Source organism: Molothrus ater, chromosome 1 (assembly GCF_012460135.2).
Source record: "Molothrus ater isolate BHLD 08-10-18 breed brown headed cowbird chromosome 1, BPBGC_Mater_1.1, whole genome shotgun sequence".
Classification (NCBI taxonomy): Eukaryota; Metazoa; Chordata; class Aves; order Passeriformes; family Icteridae; genus Molothrus; species Molothrus ater.
This window is the reverse complement of record NC_050478.2, coordinates 32511862-32536787: the sequence shown is the minus strand read 5'-3', so window position 1 is coordinate 32536787 and position 24926 is coordinate 32511862. Positions and strand designations below refer to the sequence as shown.

The 24926-nt window shown below is 39.6% G+C and overlaps 1 protein-coding gene across 1 annotated transcript; it reads right to left on the bottom strand.

Annotated features, from left to right (window-relative positions):
• KLHL7 (kelch like family member 7) lies at window positions 1-23933 on the bottom strand. The gene is made up of 11 exons (XM_036406763.2): window positions 23709-23933; window positions 19723-19825; window positions 18645-18738; window positions 17317-17441; window positions 15405-15580; window positions 12568-12742; window positions 11259-11401; window positions 6338-6578; window positions 3155-3356; window positions 2803-2900; window positions 1-1260 (listed from the first exon to the last, which is right to left on the bottom strand). Exons 1-11 carry the CDS (start codon window positions 23826-23828, stop codon window positions 977-979), a joined length of 1761 nt encoding a protein of 586 aa, XP_036262656.1. The 5' UTR covers window positions 23829-23933; the 3' UTR covers window positions 1-976.
• Between the last annotated feature and the right edge of the window lie 993 nt (window positions 23934-24926).

Sequence of the window (24926 nt, the reverse complement as noted above, 5' to 3'; positions counted from 1 at the left end):
TTCTGTAAAGTATCTTTAATTACTTGGTTCATGCCATTTTAAAAACAGTCATTTTCAAGAAGAAAAATCAATATATCTGTCGTATTGACTTTGCTTTTCTCATTCCTGTTCCCGTGTTTGCTAATGGATTGGCATCTACAATATGTACAGTCTGATGCCTGGGAAGATAGATTAAAAATTCTTTCCAAGTTTCCAACTTGCTAATTATAGTGCACAATTGTCGTCGACTTGCCCCACCATTCCCTACCTCAGTGTAATTAAAAAAAAAAAAATCAAAAAGTCTTTCTGTAAGGCTCCACAAAATGCCAAAGAGACCAGTGTTTCTCTAATTTTTATGTATGGCCTCTCTAACCTTAAAAAATTGATAAGCAGTCATGCAAATGATGGAAGAAACTCACTGGAAGAGGGCAGCTATCATGATCTAGAGAGCTGTTGAAACATTGGGAATCTTTATTAGACAGCAGTCCCTGGTCTTTCCTGAGAAAATGTCTTCATTTCATCCCAGTAAGAATTCTGCAGGTAGGTATGAAGGAGAAAATATTGTTGTTCCTCTTTCTCATGAGTCAAGCTGTATTTACTCGCCTTCATTAAAGGAAGTGTCTCTGCAACTGGTCTTGGTAAAATGTCATTTAACCAGAGTTTTTTTCTTTATCAAATGCTTTAGAGGCATTCTAAATATTTGGATTGGGTCTCTGTTTGACAAGGCCACACCTACAGTTCTTTTAAAGGAAGATGCCATGTGATATCACCTAGGTAAGTGGATTCTCAAAACACATCCCCATCTCTTTAAAACAGACAAGAAAATGGGCATGACAAAATCCACATTATACAATATGCCGTATATACAAATTAGAAGACTGCATCTCAATTTCTTCCTGTTACTAAATTTAACACGATTCAGTAAAACATGGAAGCAAAGCACCAAAACCATCTTTTCCCAAGTCCTTGAAGAATGCTTTGTCATCTCCTACAGTCTTCAGATCTCTAGAGTTTCTTCATTTGCCCCACAAGTGTCTACAACACAGATTAAACAACTCGTCACTGGGAAAGCACGGACTTTGGAGTTGGCTGTCCACTTGTCTGTTTCAGTGTTATATTCAAGAATGTGCCCTAAGCGACCAACACCCTGAAAACCAGCCAGGACATAGACTATAGGTCCCACAGCAGCACACTTCACTGTTACACCTTTCCACGGCATTGGAGACACCATCTTCCATTCATTCATCTTGATATCGTAATATTCTACATTATCAAGGCCACCTACAAAGCAATGAGATAGATAACTGCTTATTATGTTGCACTGTATGGACTGCACTAGAACATGCAAACTCAAGTTTTTATTTTCAAGGTTTCAAAAATCCTACACTTAAAAAAGCAAATCTGATAATACACCCCAGCTTCTAAACTAGCAGCTTATCCTTGTATAAATACAAAACCAGGGAAAAGTGAAAAGGAGATAGAAAGTAAGATGTATTCTCACAAATTCACACTAGATGGTTTCTATAGATTCAAACATGTTACTTCATGAAGAGAAGAACCTTCAGTGCTAAATTTCTGATGAATTTGGGGCTGGTGACTAAAACTCAGGAATTACCTGAAACTTCCCTACAGCAGTGGCATTCATTCTAGAGGGCTCATGGGTACTTTTACCAAAACTGGCAATTTACTGATAGAGGAGGTCTCTTGTCATGATGATACTAAAATCATTGAAGTGCAAAAGCGTAAGTTCCTTTGAAAAGGGCCAAAGGAACAAAAAATTAGAGTATATTTTGTGACTAAGATTTGCTTATTCAGGAAATATGCTAGTAGTTACACTTAACAATAGCTACAAACATTGTTTCTGTCCCTATTTAACTCAGTTTTTACTTCCAGTACTGAATTATTAGATCTGACAGATTAAGAAATCTATCATATTAACATATATGAGTTTTTAAACTCAGACATAACTCTTCCTCATTTTACTACAGTAAAAACAATTTTTAACACTTCTAAGAGGAGCATTCAGTGAATACACTTATATTTTGCAAGATGGCAGATTATGGATTGATAAAATGTTTGGGAATCAATAGTGATAGAATAGTTTCAGTAGCCAATTAAAAATCAAGCTGTATTCTAAAACAGCATTTATCTGAAATCAAGAATTCCACTCACTGTAAATAGTGAGTTCAAAAACCTCATAAATAAGAATTTTTCCATTTTGAAAAGCATTTCAGAAACCCTGTGCAATTAAAATTCAATTCTTCCTGTAAAGTATTATTCTTCTAGTTTTAAAAGACAAGGAGACAGGCAGATCATAATTGACCAGGCCATGACAGCAAGTTTGTATTTCAAAGCTAGAGCAGTCAAAAGAGGTCTCATATTTTCACCATTTTACAATACCAGAATAGATTTAAGTCTTTAGACTAAAGTTCTAAAATAGTGGCTACACCTTTACCTCTCTCTCAAAAGAATGCTAAAATCATGAATAACTAAAAAAAAAAAAAACCCAAATAAAAAACAAACAAAAAAAATCTTTTCTCAGATGCCTGGCTTAGCCATATTAACTGCTTCAGAACTGAGCTACAGTAGGGGTGCATATCTGAACTTGACTATCATGAGTACAAGAATTTGAAAAATAAGGTAACAATGAAGTGGAGAGGTGAAAAGAAGAAGGCAACACTGATGTGACAACAAGAAGACATGTTTGATGGTGCTGCTCAAAGCTTTGCAGCTCAACAGAGTGGAATAAATTCATTCCAAACCAGACAAACAACCCCACGAAACCTTGTGTGACCAGATAGAGAATTAATAGAATGAAAGTACCTAAACTATTTTGTCCACCCACAGCAAATATTTTGTCCTTTACAAACACCAGCCCATGATTCTTTCTGGCTTCAATCATTGGACACAGTTCAGTCCACCTGGGGAAAATAAATCAAACAGAAAAGGAGAAATCACCATCTGGTTCATAAAAACTAAGTATAATCTATCATTAGGAAAACAAAATATGGAAGAAAGCTGCTTAAGAAAACCATCTTTCAAGTAGAACTACAAAGAACTGATTTCTTAATGCTGACTCAGGGAAAATTCCTTACCAGAGTTTTTCCTGTAGTCATCTATACTTCAGTCATTCACACAAGTGACTAAAGCCAACCTGACTCAAAACAACACTTACGTTTCTGTGGCTGGGTCATAAACTTCACAGGAATTCAAGACTCTTCCGGAAACATTGTTCCCCAGGCTGCCTCCGCACACATAAATGAGCCCATTGGCCTCCACCATTCCATGGCTGCAGCGCTGAGTCAGCATGCTGGGCTTTGTGTGCCAGCTCTCTGTTCTCGTGTCATAGCATTCAAATAAATACAGTGCAGAATTGCCTTAAAAAAATAGAAACCCACCAAAGTGGCATTAATCTTTATGGTTGTCTTTCAAGAGAAGAGTCTAACAGCAATTATCAAACTGATGCTTTGTTTGCTAGTGGAAAAGGGAAAGCTGCTTTCCCACCTCCAAAAGTAGAACTAACGAGCTTTAAACTTGGGATTATTCAGGAAGCACATACTTGCAATTATTTTGATTCTTTTGTTCCAAAATATGCAAGTAAGTTTATAAAATTGCTATCTGTGTTTAAAAACAGCATGAAAAAAGGTAAGTTTTTTTTCTTGGAGGGGAATAAATACTAAATAGAGATGTATATAAATTACCCATCCCATTGTCATCAGCTCATGCTACTCTTTCTACTTGGAAATATATTGAACTTTCAGATGTGAAGATGAAACCAGCTCTGTAAACTCACTATAGGTTCATGAGTCTTTTTCCTCTAAGCAATGTGACTTGTCCAATACCCAGAATATTTGCTGCCTTTGGAATTTGATGGCTTATGTCATAACATACTCCTGGAATTATCAGCAACCACAAAACAGCTACCTCTGCCCAATTTACTTTCTTCCTGAGGACTGGTAGATACTTATTGCCTGGAAGTGCAGGGTTTGTGTACTCTTCCCTCAAAAGCCAAGGAAACTATTACTGAAATCAAAAGCAATTTTTCTAATGAAGAGGCTCAAAACTTGTGCTCAGGTAAGTGACCGAATCATAACCAAGGCAGGGAAGGCTGAATACAACTTTCTCAGAACAGAACCACATCCTTCTTCCCTTTGCTTCAAATAATCTATTTACCTAGAACAGTTAAAAGTGCCTTTCTTGTGCCTGTTTTACCTTGGCTTTCTACTTATAAAAATTAGCCATGTCACACATGCAACACTTACTATCAGCTGAGGATTTGAACCTTCAACAGGATGCTATATTTCCAGACCCAACATGATTCCTATAAACACACTCCTATAAAGTGTGCATTTGTTCACTCCCACCCTGTCACTCAGTATCACCACAAACTGAATAGAGTGGGACATTTTTTCTTTGATATAAATAAATGTTTTCTTTGATGTATATAGACATTCCTATTGCTTTGAAGTTGTAGAAATTCCCATCCATGGAAAATCCATCAGACCTTTTTTTTTTTAAACAGAAGGTAGAAGCATTAATTTCCAGTATAATGTTAAGTATTTCTCCTGCACTGAAACAAGAGTGGAAGAATCTGGTATTTCAGCATCCAAACTCTGCTAGTTGTTGCAAATAGAACAGGACTCCCATCAATTCAAGAAGGGGAAAAGAGCCATATTGTCTGTAATGTCTACAATAATCCAACCTCTTCAACTGATGGAAAAAACATGAAAATTTTAGACTTCTTTAGAGCTAAACACACTGTAGCATTTTATCAGATTAATGCTTTCAACATAATTGCCTGCCTCAAATTCAAAAATACTAGATCCAGGAGAGACAGACCTTTCCAATTTCAGTATTCACTAAATTCTGAAGAAAAAGTACAGGCAAACTAAACTCCATTATTTATGTTTAGTTTTTACTAGTCTGTCTTGATAAATATTTATGGAAAGCAAAGTGAAACTGTGCAGTAATGTGAGGGTGTAGTCTAAAGAAAACTGCTACATTAAAACTTCAACTATAGTTGTACTAACTATTTACCATGCATTAGAAAATATACTGTACAATCAAAAAAATTTCCTGTTATTCCCCATAAATTGAAACATGGGAAACTGTGAAGATTTATGAGATGATGAAGTGTTCCAAGCTGCCCAATGTGGCCTTAGTTAAGCCTATTTCAAGTAATAGGAAAGGTGCTATTTCACATTCACCACACGAGGTGGCAGCTGGGAACTGCTTATTCTGCTGCTACATTAGACCTCTTAATATATTTTAGAGGTCAGAAAACATGGCCTAAATGTTACAACCTCCATTAAGTGACTTATTAATGTTAAGCACTGATCATGACAATTTTTTCCCATGTTCACCTCCCTCTGCAGCAAGGCAGACCTGAAAAAGATCTTCCTTCTAGGATTTTTCTCATTTGTTTTTATTCCCCAGAACACAGCTTTATTACTATTTTTATGGCTATACCATGCCTGCATTTCAACCTTTGGGTTGTTGATGATGTGCCATGTTCAGACAAAATAAAATGTTCCTGCAACACCACAGCATAAGTCACCTTCTAGGCTTTTTGGAGAGAGAAAAAAATCCCAATGGTCTTTTTTTTTCTTTACTATGCTGAAATGATCTAAAGGTATCATTTCTCCATTTGTGGAAGCAAGCCAACAGATTAAAAAAATAACAGAAGATAACTTCTGTCATTTGACAAAAAAATTGGATAAATTCCTTTACCAGGACTAAGTACAATTTCACCATCAAAAGCAGTAATTGTAAGAGATTTCCTTTCCACTTCCCCCCCTCCTCTTTTAAAAGACCTCCTTAGGCCCAACATATGGTGTATAAAAGAAAGGCCATTGTCAAAATGCAGCTATTCTGGTCACACATTCCAGAAAATTTTAAACTACACTGAATTCTGTGGATTTCTAGAAGAAAGATAAGAGTGGGACTCCCAAAATACATTTCATTGAATCACATCATCATAGAATGGTGTGGGTTGGAAGGAACCTTAAAAATCATCTATTTCCAATCCCTCTGCCATGGACAGGGACACCTTCCTACTAGATCAGGTTGCTCACAGCTCCATCCAATCTCGTCCCTATCTAACTCTAAGAGCTGCAATAAACTTTTTACTAATGTAAATAGTATTCATTTCAGTGAAACCATTTTCAAAACACAACAGAAATAGGTTGTTGGACTGGGCAAAGGAGGATAAAATCCTAAATATGGGAAAATAAACTCATTAGGCTAACATGGCAACGTGCAGTTTCTTGTCAACAAAATCATGCAAAAAACCAGAAAATTTTCCAGCTAATCTTTCTTTGTGCTTTTTTGTTTGTTTTAAAGATTTTTAGTGTCTTACCCACTTCTGAACCACCAGATGTATAAATTTTGCCCTCAGCAGCACAGGCTGCAAGGCTATCTCGAGGTGTTGGAGGTCCTAGCTTGGAATACCAGCTATCCTTCACCACATTGTAGCAGTCCATTCGCTTTATAGGGAAGAGCTGGGAACCACCCAAAATATAAACTACGTTGTCCCAGAAGACACAAGCTGCATCCCTGCGCTTTTCAAAGGGACATCGGATGTCTGTCCAGCTGTAATCCTGCATTACAAAGAACAAGTAATGTCTAATAGATTATAACACTTACCTGTACAGTGAGTGTTTTCAAACAGAGCTTTTCATAGAGATTTAGATATGGTCAGTTTTAAGTTCCTTTTCAAAACAAACATGAACACTGTTTATTGAAGAATACTCCTCAGGCGTACTCTTGAAAAATTCTCTTAGACAACAGACATAGTTAGATGCAATGAACCATGACATTAAGAAATTCTATTTCCACATTCCCTGTGTGCACCCAGTACAGCTTCCCTGAAAAACAGTTTTGGTGTTTTTTCCAACACAATTGACCTCCAGCTGCTATCATGTTAGAAACAATGCATGTAACCAATAAAGTAGGATTGCATTTTCTTTTATAGCAATGGAAAAAGACATCTTACATATAGTAACAGATTATTTCTAAAAAATAATAAAATACAGAATGTACCAAACAAAGACAATGGAAAAAGGAGAAGATAATATCCAAATTGACAGGCAACTCAGTAAAAAAGCTCTGATACATACTTTATTACCATGACAACTAGAAGCTTATTTACAGAATTTACAAAACACAAACGTTCTATAGCTATCCACAGTTGATAGCATGAGAAATAGGGTAATGCTCCATCACAAATACTGGCAGTCATGATGTCTAGAAACTGATTTTGCATAGACTAGCAAAATCAGCAAGTATCAAATATGAGGCGTAATGCCCAAAGCCTTAAAAACACCAAACTCAATAACTGATGGCAGACCAGGATAGCATACAGCACAAGAAACACTTCTTGAGTAATAGCATCTCACATATTCCATGAGCATAGCTTGAATCCTATACTGAACAGGAAAGTATGGGACCTTAACTGTTATCTGTGCCACCTCAAGAAGGTCTACCTCAACCTGCTGAATGACCTTCACTGTAATGGTTCACACAAGACGTTACATCGTTACATTTTCTTAGCAAGGACATACTTCAAACACCTTGGTCAATGAGGAAGAACAGCGACTCCTACATGGGGGTTCAAAGAAAGAGAGGCAGAGCATGTTATAGTCCAGAACATCTTACAATCTTTTCTTGTAGCATCCCCCATATCAAGAAGAGCTGTCAGCTGCATGTGGCCCTTTATGGTGAGAAACAGGTCCTGGGGCATCCTAGAAAGGAAAGCCATACTACAGCATGGCAAAATAAATAGCTGCATAAATCTTAAGAAAATGTCTCAGTGCATTGTGCAAGATCAACATACTTTCTAGCTCAAACTTCTGGCAATTTTACAAAATATCCCGTTGTTTTCCTTTCCTGTTTTAAAGGGAAGTGACCTGACCCACTTTTATGGCTTCTGTTCATATATCCATTTCATCCATACCTTTATCAAATGAAAAGCCATAACTTGAGTATACTCAGCAGTATCCTCCTCTTTCAGCAGGAGGCAATTTAGGTCATCCTCTTGCAATGCTCTTCGAAGTTAGTCCGTACCACACAGAATTATTTCACTTTTTGAATTGAACACATTTAAGAACTACGCAGAAGTGTTGCTTTACACCACAGTCAAGATCCACACAGCCCTGGGCAGTGCAAGTCTCCATTCTTAGGGACTGAGTAGGGAAAATGGACCAAGGTAAGTACATGGTGACTCTTTCCCTGCTGATCTCTGTTTTCATCAAGTTGCAATGCAGGACACCAGAGCCAAAAGCTATACCTTTTCTCTTTCATCAATTTATTGAATCACTTATTAAAACTTCCTGACCTCCTGAGAGCCTCAAGACCCTGTGACAAGAATGGCACACACAATTATGGGCCCTGTGACAAAGTACCTTTTTTGTTTAAGACTTTTCCTCATTTTCAATTGATTCCTCTTCCAAGTTTGTCATAAGAATCAGCAGACAGGTCCACTGTGGACAACCTCCCCACTAACAGCTTACTGACTACACCTCTATCTCCTCATAAAAGGTAAGCTGGTTCCCTTGATCATCAAGAAATAGCACTGCCAGGCATCTGTTACTTTTTATTTGCCATTGTTGAATTTTGCACTGCTGAGAATTTAAAACTTCCAACCATTTCTGGCCACTAGAGATAGTAATTTCAAAAGAATAAGCATATTGCTGACACAAAATCTCAATCATATATAAATTCTGTACTGAGAATTCATAAAATAAAACAATAAGTATTTTATTCCCAATATAGGGATTTTGTTTTTTTAAATTCTGTGAAAAATTCAACAAGAAAATGCTTCCCACAACTGTTAATAGAACATCTAGGATTTCTAGAAGTATTCTGAAATCATGTATGTCTACTCAAATTAGTGCCAGACTGCTCCACGAGTGTTATGCTCATCTGCATCTATCCCATTGCATCATTTTGCTTTCTTGATGATGAACTTGTATCAATAGAAATACCAGTCACAGTGCAACAAAGAGAGCAAATATAGTCTTAAAATAATACTGCTAACATTCTCAACAAATAAAACACAGTATCCAATCATCCAGTCTTATTTAAAGAACCCTTCCAATAACAAGGAAATCACTATGAGCATTAGAGACTAATTTTGTGTGCAAAGGAATCAATGAAAATTAAAAATTTTGCACTTGTTTTATCATGTAACAGCTATGGAAACTCATACTACAACCAAGAAAATATTTTCAGGAAAGATATAACCTCAGTTTTGAATTGTTTATGTGACATATAACAATTAAATTTCTGATTTTGATTAATATCAGAAGTGAGGGACTGGGTCACTATTCAACCAGTTCAACAGACAAGCAAAATTCCAATTTTTCTTAAGGACCTAACCTTGCAAAAGTACATACACAAGCTTAATTCTCTGTTCTGTGACCCTCCCATCATCCTTTTATGAGACCAATTAAAGTGAGTTAAATGGTAATTCAGCAGCGGTTCTGGATCCTTGGTTTGTTGCATTTAATAAGCTATTGTCAGAGTTTAAAGATTAAAATCAAATATTAGAGCAAAACATCCAGAAAAGAACCTTTAAATAGCTTAAGAGTTGGAAATGAAGTAAAAGCCGTTCAACAAGACACGACAGGCTAGCTAAGAGTACCCAAGGAAGCATATAAGCACTAGGAAAACATTAAAGGAACACATGCTTGTTAGAATAAAGATCTCAAATTATCCACTTTTTAAATTTTCCTTCCCTGCCCCATTCTTCCCCCACTCCTTAGCCCACATGCAAAGCCGTAAGTTTTGATTAAGAGACAATTCTTCAAAATTTCTTCCAAATTCAGTTATTTTTTGGTGTTATACCTGGACAAGCAGTCTATGAAAGGTAAAGATCTTTTATCCTATGTTTTATGTAGACTTTCAAATACACTACTCTTTACCTACAAAACAGATTTCTTTGCCAAAACCATGCAACTGCTTGAAAAGTTACAAATGCCCTGATCAAAGGCTTGCCAAACTTAGATTTTGGAAAGGAGAGAATTATCTGCTCTGTACCCCTCACCTCCTTACCCCCAGCTAAGTGCTGCTTATTTTGAGTATGTGTATAAAGGAAAAAGGCAGTCATTAGTTAAGAATTTTGAATTCCCAATGAATACATATTAAGTGTCTCTCAAGCTAAGTCAGCAAAGCTGGTGGGTTTGGGGATTTTACCCCCAGACTTAAGTGGTACTCAGAGAAGGTGGCTTGAATTTTATCTTACAAAAGGAATGTGAAAGAAAAGTTCAAAACACATCCCAAAGGCTCATTCATTCAAAATTAGATTTGACAGGGCTCACATTGACTATGAAGTTCACACAGCACACAAAACTGCTTGAAATTTTAACAAGCATTTAATATGCTGAGTTAGAACCAGAATTTCTTCAACAAAATATTACTACATGCATGGGATCTCATAACTTAAGAGAGCCCTGATGTTTATGTGGCAAACTTGTTCTGTATTACTGTATGTGCTTGCCTGGTAAAACAGGGTACGGGTAATCCTTCTGCATGCAGTTGATGTTTTTAGATCCTTTAATCTGCATAGCTGAAATGTACACCGTTCCTGTGACTTGATTTTATTCAAGAAACATGGGAACAAATTTCAGGCAGAACTTGCTTGCTCTAAATTTATCATCTCTAAGCTTTTTTGTTGTAAAAACTCACTGTCTGCCACTTATGCAATACTTGGCTCTCCATTCTTCTCCTTATATACTCTTAAGAACAAACAAAACTGTGAACCATTGGGATTTAGAAGTGGTTGCATATTTATAATAAATGCACTAAAAAACCCCAATAAAAACTGGGTTCTACACTAACATACAAGCCAGTAAAATTATTATGTGCTAAAAAAACCTGCTTTGAGTAATCTCTAAACACCTAAATGCATGCACATGCATAGAGACTTTCATATATTCCTAACCAATTACATGATGCTTTAGTGTCCTTCTGTTTATTTGCAGCTGAGAAATACACATTCCAGTCAATGCTCAACTCAGACAGATTGATCAGGTCTCCATATCTAACATTGCTAAGAAACAAACACAATCAATCTATTCAAAACAAAGTATTACATCTAGGTACATAGACTTAAAAATACTTAATTAACCATATTCTTCCAATTGTATACCCAGGAGGGAGGGAATACTTCCTTCCTAAGACCATTTCGTAGATCATTATGTCTCAGTTAATACCACCAGCAAAGAAAACAGGTAAGATTACAAGCAGTGAATCTTAATGCATTCTGAGGTAACGATTACCTTGGGGTTAAAATATCTGCAGGACTGGGGCTGAGAGCCTCCAAACAAAGCAATGCGATAATCGTGCTTTTTTCTTCTCGGCCGCGTGCCTTCCACCAACTCTTCTCTGTCTTCTGGGGAAAGGAGGTGGTACCGCATCCCACCTGCAAGGAAGACAGCAACAGCTGCAGAGCCAGTGCAGCTCACACATGGATTGGGAGCTTTCAGAGGCAGGCATGGGGGAGAGATGGAAGGGAAGGAAATGGGGAAAATCAAGTTTCTACATTATACCTATGCAGCTTTGATTCAAAATGGAAGAATGCATGGCAGCATGAGAGGGTGGGAGCATATATGCAGATTTACACCCTATTTCAAACTGGCTGCTCCATGTGAAAACAGGACAGATACAGACTCATGTTATGTACCAATGGATTGATCAGTTCATTTATCCAATATTAACAAGCAATTAAGATTATTGCATTGAAACAGTCAAAAGGAAGCAAGCCCAAAAGAAAGCATTCTTAGAGTGCAAAAATACCGGTGACATTACAAGCCACTAAAACCAGAAGACAAAAATCCTTTCCTATACAGTGTACCCAACTTGGCGTCACACGAGAAGTATGACTCTGATGTCAAATATCAGCAGATACTTACCAACATATAGGTTAATTCAAATCCTGTTCATTGAGTGAAGGAAAACAATTGTGTACTGATTTTCAGATCTACACTAAATTGAAGCCAATTGTTTAACTGCTACTGAAATTGCTTTTCTTTCTTACATGATAAAATTTTACAAATGGTATCTAGAAACAAAAGCTTGTTTCCTATTTCATCTGCACCCTGAGAATGCAAATGTGGGATCAATCATTGTGGGATCAACAGTCAGTATTTAATAGATAAAACCAGTAAAACATACACCTAAAATTCTAATTTGCTTAGGAAAGCTTTAAAATACTCAAAATGTTCACATATTTCTTTTATTAATGCACACACAAACATGAAAAATATTGAATTTACAAGCCTGTCAAAAGGCAGACTAACTTTCAGTTACCCTAAGGAGTCACTGACAAAATCCCCATTCCATTACTTCTCATGGAGTTCATGCCATTTGCTAGGAGAAAACAAATGAAAGTCACACTGTTATATGAGTTTTATTTACATAATAATCTGCTAATCCAACTTCAACTAAACACAGCATCCTAGAGGGAACACAGATGGATTTAATGTGAAAATGTTAGAGCATCTTAAAGCAAACAATTTTCAAAATTTTTCAAAGCATTTCTAAAATTATATAGAGAGCATCAAAGATTTCAGCTAGAGGTCAACTTACTGATCACCATTTTAAGGCATTCTGGGTTATCCTGAATAAGTGGTTCAGCCTGAACAGTTTTACTTAAGAAGTTCTTTGATATTAGAGGAAATCGGACTTTAGCAAGAATATCAACCATGTAGGGCTGGCGATTTGGCTCGTCATACTTCAGCCATCTGACTGCTGCATCATAAACCTTCAACAAGAGACAAGCAGAGAAAGAGATAAGGTACATCACCATAAAGCATGACAAGTAACAGAACCTTAGTGCTATGAATTGATTCTAATGCCTGCTGGAGGTTAACCTATACTAGCATTTCATTATCTGGGGATCCTATTGCTATCTTTCGAAAAAAAACCAAAAAAACCCTACAACAAAAATCAACCAAGCCCAAAAAAGACAATGCTCAGACAAGTAAAACAAATGCACAAGCACTGAATGAATCTCATCTACAAACTTTAAAAATCTACTACTTCTGCTGTTTAACTTTTTTCTCTCCAAATGGAAAACATGAATCTGCAATTCACATTTATGTGGGTAACTCCTGTACCAGGTTAAATCTAATCCTCTTCAAGTTCTGTGCCGTAACATCAGTAATGCTTTCACAGAAATGAAGTAACTTCTACTTGATACAGTCTCCTGAGGTGATAAACTGGTTCTCTGAATAAATCATCCTGTTGGGTATCCAAATACATTGCTGTTGTTGTGTCTTAGGGGACCACTTAAATCGAGGTTTTTATCTGAGAACTACTGTAAATTTACCAGAGCATCTCCTCTTTTTCTCCTTCTCACAGGAAAAGATAATGGGTATTTTTAGGGGTTAGAGAAGGTAGAACAGGGTAGATAATCAAGAAATCTGCTCTATTTATAATTGGACACTGGGTCTGGAAGAAATAAAAAAAAAAAAAAAATCCAGGATTACATGTATATTCTGATACTTCCATGCTGCTCTCAGACACAGCAAGCTTACTCAGTAACACTGACTCTGAAGTGGCAGGACAACCTCACTGTAAGCAATAGCACAGGCAGTGCCTACACCTGTAGCTGAAACTGGTCACAGCAATTAATGCTGAGTGACTGAGATACGACATGGAAAGACATTGCATGGAAGAATTATTCAGGACTACCAGACCAGCCCAGCTGTAACTCTGCAAAATTACCAGGGAACGTGGGAGAGCAAAGAAAACAATTAAAGGCTCAATTCCATCAGCTAAGGAAATTCAACAGAATGACTTGAACAGGAACATTGTGTAAGACAGGCAGTACTTAATGCTACCTTCCCTTTTTGCTAAATGTAACTATGCTTCACATCAAAAGAAAAGTTGGAGTATAATGTCAACTTTCTAGCAGTACTCCTGCGAAATATGATTCCTGTAGTGCAACTGTCAAACTTTTGTAGTTTCCTACTGCACACTACCAGTTTCCTAAAGGAATTTTAATGCTGCCATGCTGAATACATAACATTTCTACCACTGCTGCCAGGTTAAAGCACGCCCTCCTACCCTACCAATGGAACTTCAAGAATGTAAATCATAAGTGCCATTTTGGCTGCAAGCCAAACAACACTTCCAGCTCTGAGAATGTTACCCCATGATCTGAACTTTTCCCAGCACTCAGCAAGAATGCTGAACTGTGACACTATTCATATTTATACCTGTAACAAACCAACTACCATATTCTATTGCCTGACATACTAATTCCTATCTTCATAAGTTACATCACCATACAGTGATGAAGACAAAAAACTAAACCTTAATGCTTCCAATCAATTCTTCTCCCTGTTGGAGGTCAATGTCAATGGAAATTTCACAGTCAGCAGAATATCCAAGAGAATATACACACCATCTCAGCTATAACATCCCTCTGCTGCACTTCAAAGGTATGAGTCAACTCATGGTGCCATACCCACACAAACTTAAATTACCTAATTCTAGCACCTGAACAGTAGAGCTACAAAGGTAAGATTCAGTTTGTTTTCAACAGCTTTGACTAAGAAGCTACAAGTGCCCAGCAGCTACAAATACCACTCAACTGCTACAACAGCCTACAACCATCTGTCTAGGCTGCAGTGTAGATACCTATATGCTTCCTATTTTCCTGCAGTAGGGTAAACAAAATCATGGAAAATAATCATTCAGGGCTGTGCTCTAAGCTGAATCAAGCACTCCAAATGGGATGGCTGTGGATGTGATTTCTACTACAGGTTACAGATTTTAACTGAGTGAACTCCAGGCTCCTTTCAGCCACCTGAACTTTATGTCCAGTCCCTAAATAATGGTCTTCCAGCAATCCACCACTGCCAATGCGTGTAGCTTTTAGTGTCTAACTCATCTTACTTCCAAGCCCCCCAGTTCCCCAGGCTTCTGTATATATAAATGTTTCCATCACAAAACTCCTCTCTGGAACAGGCTAGGCCATACTCAGGTAGAAATGTGCATCCATTAAGGTGCAGTTTGCTCACCACTTTGAAGTGGTCCACTTTGGTTCACCAAAAGCACATAAATCCCAATTTAGAAGCAACCACTACAAACCAAACAATTTAGCTCATGTACTATTGAATCAGCAGCCCTACACCTATCTTGACAAAGAGAACTGTTTATTCCCTCTCTGACTTCTTTCTTCCAACTTTGCTGAAACAACACATCTATAAACTACACTTGAAATGTGAACATTTATTAATATTTGGTTTTGACCAAGTTAGGATGCACCTTTTACTCCGCAATTTAGCAAGCAGTATGTGCATCACATCCTCTAAGAACATCAGTAAGTGAGATACTTGAATACCTGAAGCCAGGTCTTGATTAAAAAAAGATAGTTAAGCTCAATGCTTTTAGCTGCTATGAAACAGGGATCTCACCTGGTCTTCTGCCCTCACTGTCAATGTATCTTGGTTCAGGAGATGTGTCACACGTTTAACATCAAGCTGGAGAAACTCATCTGTCTTGTAAACCTCAGTGAAATGCTGATGAATGAAGTCATCTGCAGTGGCTTTCAGCTCTGGGCAGTCTAGGCATTCTGCTAGCACACTTATGCCTAAGAAGGAAAATTAAAAAAACCCTTTTAAACTTGAACTGCAATTACCTTTAATATATGAAAATAGAATACAATTACTGTAATTTCAGTGATACTTCAAATTCCAGTTTAATATTTATTACCATGCCTTTTTTACCCCCATTAAAACACATGCTATCATAACTCATCTGCAATTCAAGGCAAACTAAGACAGGGGCAAGCTGCTGATCCCTGTCCCTACTGAACTGACTGGAGAGTCAGACCTGTAACACTTGCTGTATTAACTGTCTCTCCAGCACTATTTCCTCACTGTTTCTTTCCTGAATACAAAGCAGACAACAGCACCTTAACCAAGTCTGAGCCACTCTAACCATGTCTAACCAGAACAGCTTGAAAAACTGGATCCATGTTTTACAACCTCTCCTGACCTGCTCATGCACCATCAGTCACCAACCAAGCCCAGTTTCCTTCAAGAGCCATGGTGAACTGGGATTTTTCTGTACATGTAGCACAGTCAGCTGCAGACTAACACAAAGTCAAGCTGATGTTGCTGGAAGGACAGAAGGTTGGCATAAAGGTATAAACAGCAATAGCAGCTGAGAAGCACCACTGCCAATTTTGCCATTAAAAACCATGTAAGCACGGAGCTTTTCAGCAGCAACTTCGCATCATGCCACAGGTCTTTCTCTCACAGAGGAAATGGCAAGTGGGGTAGGAGCAACTCACTAACATATGAGTTGCAATTAGTCTGAGCTGCTCAGAGTAGTAAAATGCAAACTAGAAGGATAAAATCTACCTATATGACAAAATTTCAAGATTCGCATTAAGGCATGGTTTCTTTCAAATGCTTTTTTTTAAAATGCACTGTGTACTTGCTTATGAGTCTGCACAAAACATGTTCCAATTTAAAAACAATGCTATAAGGAAAAATTGATTCAATCTTTTTGCAATAAATTAGCAACAAAGTATGCAAGTGTTAGAGACCATAATTAATTTTTTTCACCTAACAGAAGTCACAGGGCAGAAATATGCCTCAAAGCCAAGTGGTATTTTCCTTAGGTAATGCCTTTCTTCAGCAGTTATTTCAGAGCCACAGCTGTGCTGCATTGAAGTGTCAACTGAGTCACTGTAATTCAGATATACTTTGAAAAACATTTCTATTGCTGCTATAAACATCTGTAATATGATTGAGATGTTACTAGGAAAGTACCTAACAATAACAAAAAACACAAAAAAAAGTTTCTCCTAAATTTCTGATTATATAAAGTGCACCAAATCTTAAGCATGTAGAAGTATTTAGTTCTACTGCTGTTTACATTTTCTGTAACACTGAGTCCACATTAGAGCTACAGAACATGGTATTAAACCTGCCCAGATAATATTCATTGTTTTCAGTCAAAATAAAAAGTGAATAAAACCAAAAGTAGCCTAAACTTCCTCTGTTTATACATGTAAAAGATATGCTAGTTTTGGAGAAGTTACAAATACGTAAAATTCTGTTTGCAAGTACAATAACAACTGACAGCTCCACCTCACTAAACACATGCAGTTCTCTAACAAACAAGAAGCCCCAGCATCCTGCCAAGCTGGATGAGACCTTGCACAGTAAGCAGACCCTGTGGCAAGAGGCAACAGCTCAGATTCAGAGAAAAATTATTTCTACATGCCTGGATTTAGCCAAATATTATGGCTATCCACAGACAGACAATACAGCAAAGTTAGAAAATATACAGCAAATTTAAGTCTATCTCTCTTACCAAGACAATTGGAAGCATCAACTTGTTCTTTTAAAAAGTCCACACACATTTTTTTCACAGGCTCAATCTGATACTGGTTTGCTGCATCTAGTAAAGACTGGACATTATTGCTGTTAACTGAGATTCTGCAAAACAGAAGGTGTAAAATTAGCACCACTGAAATGACCTAAGTTGCGGCAATAAAAAACTTACACAAATTCACATAAATGCCAAAATTATTTCCCTCCTATTTACTCAAGAATCTTTCACATACAGTCTAAGGACACATCCTTCATGATCTTTCCAAACTGCTTTTGTTTGCTCTACTTCACCCAGGCAGGGCAAAGAATAATCAGTCCTGGGATCTGAAGAATAAGACTTTAACACAGGTCCTCTGCAGTCCTATACTATTGCTATGAATTGTGTGATTAACCACTTTCACAAAAGGTTAAAAAAACCCAAATCCAGAACCTTTTTAATGACTATTTTCAACTTCCAAACAGGTATCAGCAAAATCTGTTTAAACTCCGTCAGGACTGGTGTGTCTGATTTGCCCAAAGTGCATAAGCAGAACAACCAGTTTGGCAGTGCTTCAGGAGAACTTATGGAAGCCACAGTGTATCTAGAGCTTGGCTATCAGGGCAGGCAAACATGTGGCTGGGGTGGGCTGTTGACACAGACTGTCTCTTACCACTGATGGCCTATACAAGAAGATTGCTCTCAAAAGAAAGGAGAAAGCCTCCCTAATGAGAGTTAACCCCATTAGATGAAAGGCCTGCCATCCATAGGCTGTATTAAAGCTGATTAAGTACTGTTTTCAATCCTAGCCATCTGCAAGAGCTCTGCTTGGGTGGGGGGAGGGGCTGGAAGAGAAAAAAGACCCACAAAAACCCCCAAATACATGGACAAGCTGAGACAGGGGGGAAACACTTTCACAGAGGAGTTATCCATCCTGCCTGTTTTGAGATGAAGGTATAACTTCCTGGAAATGGTTCTGTGCCATAGCTACTAGGGCCACAAAGAGAGACCCTGCTGACATCAATAAGGACCTGAATTACAGAACCATGGGAAACATCATTTGACTCCAGCACTGAAGTCAAAAGCTTGAAGTGCTTTGAATTGCCTTCTGGAGACAAATACCATTTCCTTTAGTCTGTAGAGCTTCCTACTGGTTAAAGAAAAAGGAAGAGGGAATAAGGATAGAAGGTCTAGTCAAATCAGGCTTTAAACAAAGGAAAGAATTTCAATGGTAACAAAACTGATGAATCACAAAAACATTATATAAAGTTTTTATCATTTAAAATTGGCAGGCTTCCTAGAAAAGCGTGAGCTTTAAATAACAACACTACCTTGCAGTATAAGCGAATTCCACGAGCTGTTCAATAATGTCAGGCTCTGCATCTTTTAGCTCCACTTCAAAGGACTTTGATTCAATCATATTTGCTGCAAACAGATTAAAAGACAAGCTTTTAATCAAGAACTCACTCTAGTTATTGTATGTTTTGCAAACAGTAGAAAATAAAGCAATTATTCAAAGTGGTAACCTCCCAAAAACTGCTCAGAGTTGATTGCTGTTTTCCCAGGATTGCTAATGCAAGTCAGGAAAGGAGGCAGTGGAACAAACAAGATAACTGGTGTGAGTACATCCTTGTATTATCTAAATTATGATAAACCGTGTTAAGTAGGAAAAGTCCTAAACATTGTTGACTGCAGCCAGACTGCCATGTTAGCATTACCACTGTCAAAAGCCATTTCCACATTCAAGCTGATAACAATGGAGACAGCTCCAAGCTCCCCACATGCAGACACAGCACTAGGTTTGCCCACAGATGGGCAATTCCATTCAAGGAGCACGAGAATGAATGGTTATTTTACTTCCACTCAACTTTGATTTTAGAGTTAATTTTACAATTCATGGGTAAAGCATAGAAAATATAAGATACTACATGACTGAAGTTTTAAAGAGAGCATAAATGAAAGAATTACAGAATCACTGAGTTAAGGTAATCACATGAAGGTTGGAAAAGATCTCTACGATCATCCACTCCAGCCACTAAACCATGTCTCTAATCTCTGATATCCCAATTTATATGCAGAAATGCCTGATGGCAGACAAATTCTGTAATGGGACAAAAAATTTCCCAATTTTCAGGTTAAGGAAGGGAGATAAACTAACACAGTGTATAGGTCCCAGTTATTAATTAAGAGAGCTTGTATATGAAGTAACACTTGACTTGATCAAAAGAGTTGAAGGAAAAATGAGGGGAGGGGTGAACAGAGACGAATGGAAGGAGACAAAATGAGGTATCTTCACTTACACTTATCCCTCAAATTAATTACTTCCATAAGATAAACAGGTTGACAGACACAAATATAACAGGATATCATAATGGAAGTTTAAAATTAATCAATTTTCAAAAGACTTACTAGTAAACATCAAGTTAAAAAAATGACTGGCTGAAGCAAGCACAACACGGTGAGCTGGAATCTTTCTTTCTTGAACCATAAGAATGACATCACAGAGAGTTTTCTGAATCAGAGGGGAAAAAAAGACAAAAATCAGCATTTTTGAAAATATTTCAACAATATTTCTTTAAAAACAGCTTATGGAAATTCATTACCTTTTGTAACACACACAACTCAAGAGCATTATGTGATAAAAAGATTTTCTGGAAGTCAAAGTTCAGTAGCCTGGAAAACGAGCAAACATGAGTTTACCCATGAATTTGTACAGGATGGTCACAAATAATATGAACTCTGATCAAAGTATTTCCTGTAGCTTTTACATCAGCCTACAATAATGTAGCTCTGCAGCATCTGGTAGGGGCTGCATTTATATTGCACTGCCTTCATCTACCAGTGGTTCTCCTCTACTCTGCCGCTGATTTTCAAAACAATTCACAAGAACCTCATATCTGCAGACTGCCATCCTGTTTCCCAACAGGAGTCAAAGTGATGAATGAGTTTAAAGCACTCAATGGAGCATTTTAAAGAAAATTTATCCAAAAATACCATTTCTGTGGAAGGGTTTGACTGGTCATACCTCATGAGCAAACAAACAAAACCTAAGTTGTTTCTCATTTGTTGCTGTTTATCTGTAGGCAGCTAGTTTCTCCCCTACATGTGACCTGTTATGCTCCAGAAAGAGAAGGGAAAGCAACAGAACTTATAAAAGCTGTCGGGGGGGACTGGGGTAAAAACACATGATTTTAACAGATTCTGAAATGCTATCTCTTCTAAGAACACACTGAGTGTAATAAATGCATATCATACGACAGTTAATTATAACTATCTACTAAAAAAGAAAAACTGAGCAGCACTGCTTCCTCAAAAATAGGAAATAATTTTGGACTAGTACCTTAAGTTCATGGAACTGCTCAAGTTTTCCACATGGAGACAATATTATCTAGGGCTGATAACCCACATTTACAATTCCTTTAAACATGCCTGTTTGTTTTTTTTAACAGGACATTCAAAAGCACATAGAGGACAAAATATAAACAATACTTTCAAAAATATTATCGAAATGGAAGTTAGATGGGGGTGACATATAGATTCCTTTGTAGTTTTAAACCATTTATGATTGAAACAACAACAAAAAAAGAGACCATTCTGGAAAAGCTTCAGAGGAAATCCTTTAAAAGCTGAAATTTCTAACACTTCTGGTTCAAAACAAGCATTGGAAACTAGCAGTACAAGATACCATTAAATCCTGTGGCCAAGCTTTGCCAAGACTTGCAGCTGTTGCTTGAGCTCCACACGGCATTTCTAAGATATTTTAAATGCCTCAGCTCAGCATTTGAAACACCTCAGATGCTCTGAGGCTGCTCTGGTGCATTTGCCAACCCAAACAGAGCACCATTTTAACTTCTTTCCCTGGGAGGTTTCTGGGTGTGATGGTTCCATTTCAACAACTCCTCTTCTGAGGATTGCTGCACTTCTTTCCAGAAGGACCCACTGTTGTCACAGGGTCACCTCCATGATGCAACAGGTGACTGGTGTTAACCAAAGGACACATCCCAGTGTCAGCTTCTGCAAGGCACTTCACCTTCTAAATAACAGGTTCAGCAACACCTTGCAGCTCTATCCCAGCTTCATTCCCAATGACTTCATTCTTGGCTGACCTCCACTGAGCTCCAATGTTGCAACAAATGATTTCTGCACACGCTGTCCAATAGCTCTGGAAAACCCACAGAGATGTGGGTCATCAATGCTGGAGACAAGCATCAAGTCCTCCAAGCACTAAACGCACCTGGCCCCAACATCTCACCTGTACCGAGTGCAGGTATGCCCACAGTTTACTCTGAACTCCCTTACTGATGGAGGATTCCTCTTCATCCCAGCTCACACAAAAAGCAGCCTCCTTAAAATGAGCTGTAAGTTCCCATTGGCCCAGATTCCTACAGGATTAACTAATGAGCTAAATATCTAGAGCTGCACGTGCACCTTGACACTTCCATCACAGGATATTTTAACTCATATTCAGGTTTTGTAACTACAGCATAGCTCTTGACTTGCCAAAATACAAGAGGAAAGAACTGACTACAAATCCTCTTGCAACTTTAGCACAACTAATGAGCTGAAACTAGCGTGTTTTCCTCTGGCTACTGCTGACTCCCAATTTATCCTGTATAACCACACCTCAAGTATTACTCCCTCAGCAATACTTGAGCTCCTCTTCCAAACAACTCATAAAAGAAGCACGAGTTTCATGAAATCGGCAAAAATTTCTGGACCGGTCAGCACTGTGTGGGATACGTAAAGCTCATCTGAGGTCAGATGAGAAGTCTGCAGGCAAAACTCAGAGCTGCTACTCCCTGAGCATAACAGATTCTGGAATCTGAATCAGAAGTACACACAAACTTCACAGCACTTAATCCTGACCCTCTCACTCCTTGTCTGGAGTGGCTCATAGCTACATGAGAGCTGGCACTCCACCGCACTGCAAGATGAGGCACGTACACAGAACAATGTGGCACCACACACTGGAACAGGGACACAGTGAAGCACTGTGAAATTCTGTGCTGGGGACTGCACATATATCCACAGGAGGGCAATATTTCCTTTATCTACTCACAAATCATAAGAGCATCTGGCATGTCCTTTTAAACAACAGCAGAGGTATGAACTAAACACTGAGGAACCAAGTTATGAATTCAGCCACACCTTGGAATATGTTTACGCTTTCAGATCAGAAACAAAGCCTACATAAAAAACATAGATCACAGGCCTTAAGTCTTTACTCTAATACCTGAAGTCACTGAAAAAAAATAGTTTTTCATACATAAGAGCTCAGTTGCATGAAATGGTTTATGCAGACAACATAACTGACTGTCTATTACTGAGAGAAGAACAGGGCTGAAGTGCCAGAGAAAAGCAGAACCAACACCAGTACTTGTGAGGTCAGGACCCAGACTGCTGGTGCAGACAGCATTAAAAGATGGGCTGAGCCCGTGGCAAGACTAACACTGGAGGACAAGCAACTAAACCCTAGAAGATCCAACACATGACAGTGCCAAGTGTGAAACCCCTACATGGTCTGGGTTTAGAGTCAGCTTTAACTCTGGCTGCACATCACTGTTTTTAAACAAAGTTCTACAACCAATCTAGATCCTTCTCTGAGAAGATTTCTTCATATGCAAGGAGTTACATGTATCATCCTTCTGCTCTTGTACCATTAGTTCAATGTCTTTTATAAAAAAAAAATTGAAAATTAGTATTTACTTCAGTTTGGACAGCTCAACTGAAATGCACTTGCATGATTGTGATTTTGGTTACCACTCTTGCTCTATTGGTAAACAGAGGCGTCACTTTTAATACTATTAAAATATTAACCATGGAAGCTGATCAGGCAAGAGTTTCACAATTTGAGGCCGGATGAAGCCACCGAACTCCTACACTGCCACTGGCTTCCTAGTGCGATGGCCAGAGGTATCCAAGACAAAAATGCCATCCGTGAAACCAAACCATGGTTCTACTCTTCCCTCTCCTCCCGCTGCAGTTTCACTGTTCACAGGGTACACAGTCAATTTGTTCAGAGAAGAGTTTCTGGTCAAAAATCCAGCAGCAGCGCCTTCCCACTGCCCTCGGGGTTCGGTCCGAAACGGGCTCCGTGAATGCTCCAGAGCTGGAGACACTGGGCCATCCATCAACCACAGCCTCATCCTGCCCGACCACCCGCAAGCAAAAACAGATCCACGGCGTCTTCTGCCGGCAGCACCCACACGGGGCCGGCGCACACAAACCGGAGCTCGGCACGCTCGCCGTGCGGCTCCGGAGGCCCGGGGCACCGGCGGTGCCGGCTCCGCTGGGCTCCCCCGCAGTCGGGCCCAAGGGACGGGAAACCCTCGGGACCGGCCCTCAGGGCAGCACGGACCCCGCGGGCTGCCGGCCCCGGCCGGCGCCTCCCGTACCTGCTTGCGCATGGCGTTCATGACGCCCATGAAGGAGGCGAGCAGCTTCGCCTCCTCGCGGGCGGCGAGCTTCTTCTCCGTCTTCTTCTTGCTGCTCTTCTCCGACCCGGGCGCGGCCATGCTCGCCCGCGCTCACCGCCGGCGCGCCGACCCCGCCCGGGAACATGCGCCCGCCGGCAGCCGGGCAGCGAACAGCGCCGTGCCGGCGCTCGGCACCGGGGCGGGCCGGGCACACCGAGGGGCGCGGGCGGCTCCCGGAGCGGACGCGGCCTGGGGGCGGGGCCGGGCGCGCTGACGCCATCGGCCGGCGCGCGGCCCCACGCGGGGTAAACAAAGAGTGGGGAGGGGCTCGGCAGCGACACGTGGAGGGCGCGTGCGCGGCGGCCCGAGGGGCGCGGCCCTGGGGGCGTGGCTTTGACGGGAGCACACGCCCTATCTGGGGCGTGCCCCGGGGGCGGGGCTGGGGGCGGGGCCGTGCGGCCCGGGGGGCGGGGCCGGAGCCGGAGCTCGAGCTCCTTCCCGGGAGCTGCCATCCCGGTCCGGGAAGGGCGCGCCCTGGAGCTGCCGGGTCTGGCCGTGCCCCTGGACGCCCTGCCGTGCCCCGCCCCTGCCCGGAGCACCGGGCTGCCCTGCCCGAGGGGCGGAGGGGCTGCCTCTGCCCCGAGCAATGGTTCCTGCAGCTCCCGCTGGAGGCATCTCGTCCCGCCTTGGCCATCTGTGTCCCGGTCTCACGTGGACTGGCTAAGGAAACAAACGTGATCCAGAAGAAAACATCTTTGTCCTGACAGCCGCAGCCACCCCGCTCCCAGAAATAATGCCAAAATGTTTGGTGCTTTGATTCTCGTTTTTTGAATAGGATAGTGACAGCCAAAGCAGGGTTTTAGTGTGAGTTTGCTGTTCGTGCATTCGTGTCATGTTCCGAATTTTAATTCCACGGATAACAAGGCGTTGAACAGCTTAATGCCATGACTTGAAGGGAGAGAGATTCCTGTGGAAATAACATGAGGCTCTTTTAGTAATAAAATGAATTTTTATTAATAAAAACAAAGCCACTTCTTTCCTGATATCATGTCCCATATGGTAAGATTTAAAAAAATAGACTTTGATATTCTGTGATTCTGCCATCTAACAATTACTACTACATGGAAGCTGTAAGAATTTTAATGCATTTGACCTTTGCTTTGTTGAAATAAACAAAACTGACACAGCTATCACTTG

Bases quoted from the DNA above. Each gene is read 5' to 3' on its own strand.
- KLHL7 (XM_036406763.2), bottom strand. From the start codon at position 23,828: ATGGCCGCGCCCGGGTCGGAGAAGAGCAGCAAGAAGAAGACGGAGAAG. The intron at 19,826-23,708 runs GTACGGGAGGCG...CCTCTGATTCAG, and splicing joins TGAACGCCATGCGCAAGCAG to AAAACTCTCTGTGATGTCAT. The intron at 18,739-19,722 runs GTAAGTCTTTTG...ATCTGTTTGCAG, and splicing joins TTTTAACTTGATGTTTACTA to CAAATATGATTGAATCAAAG.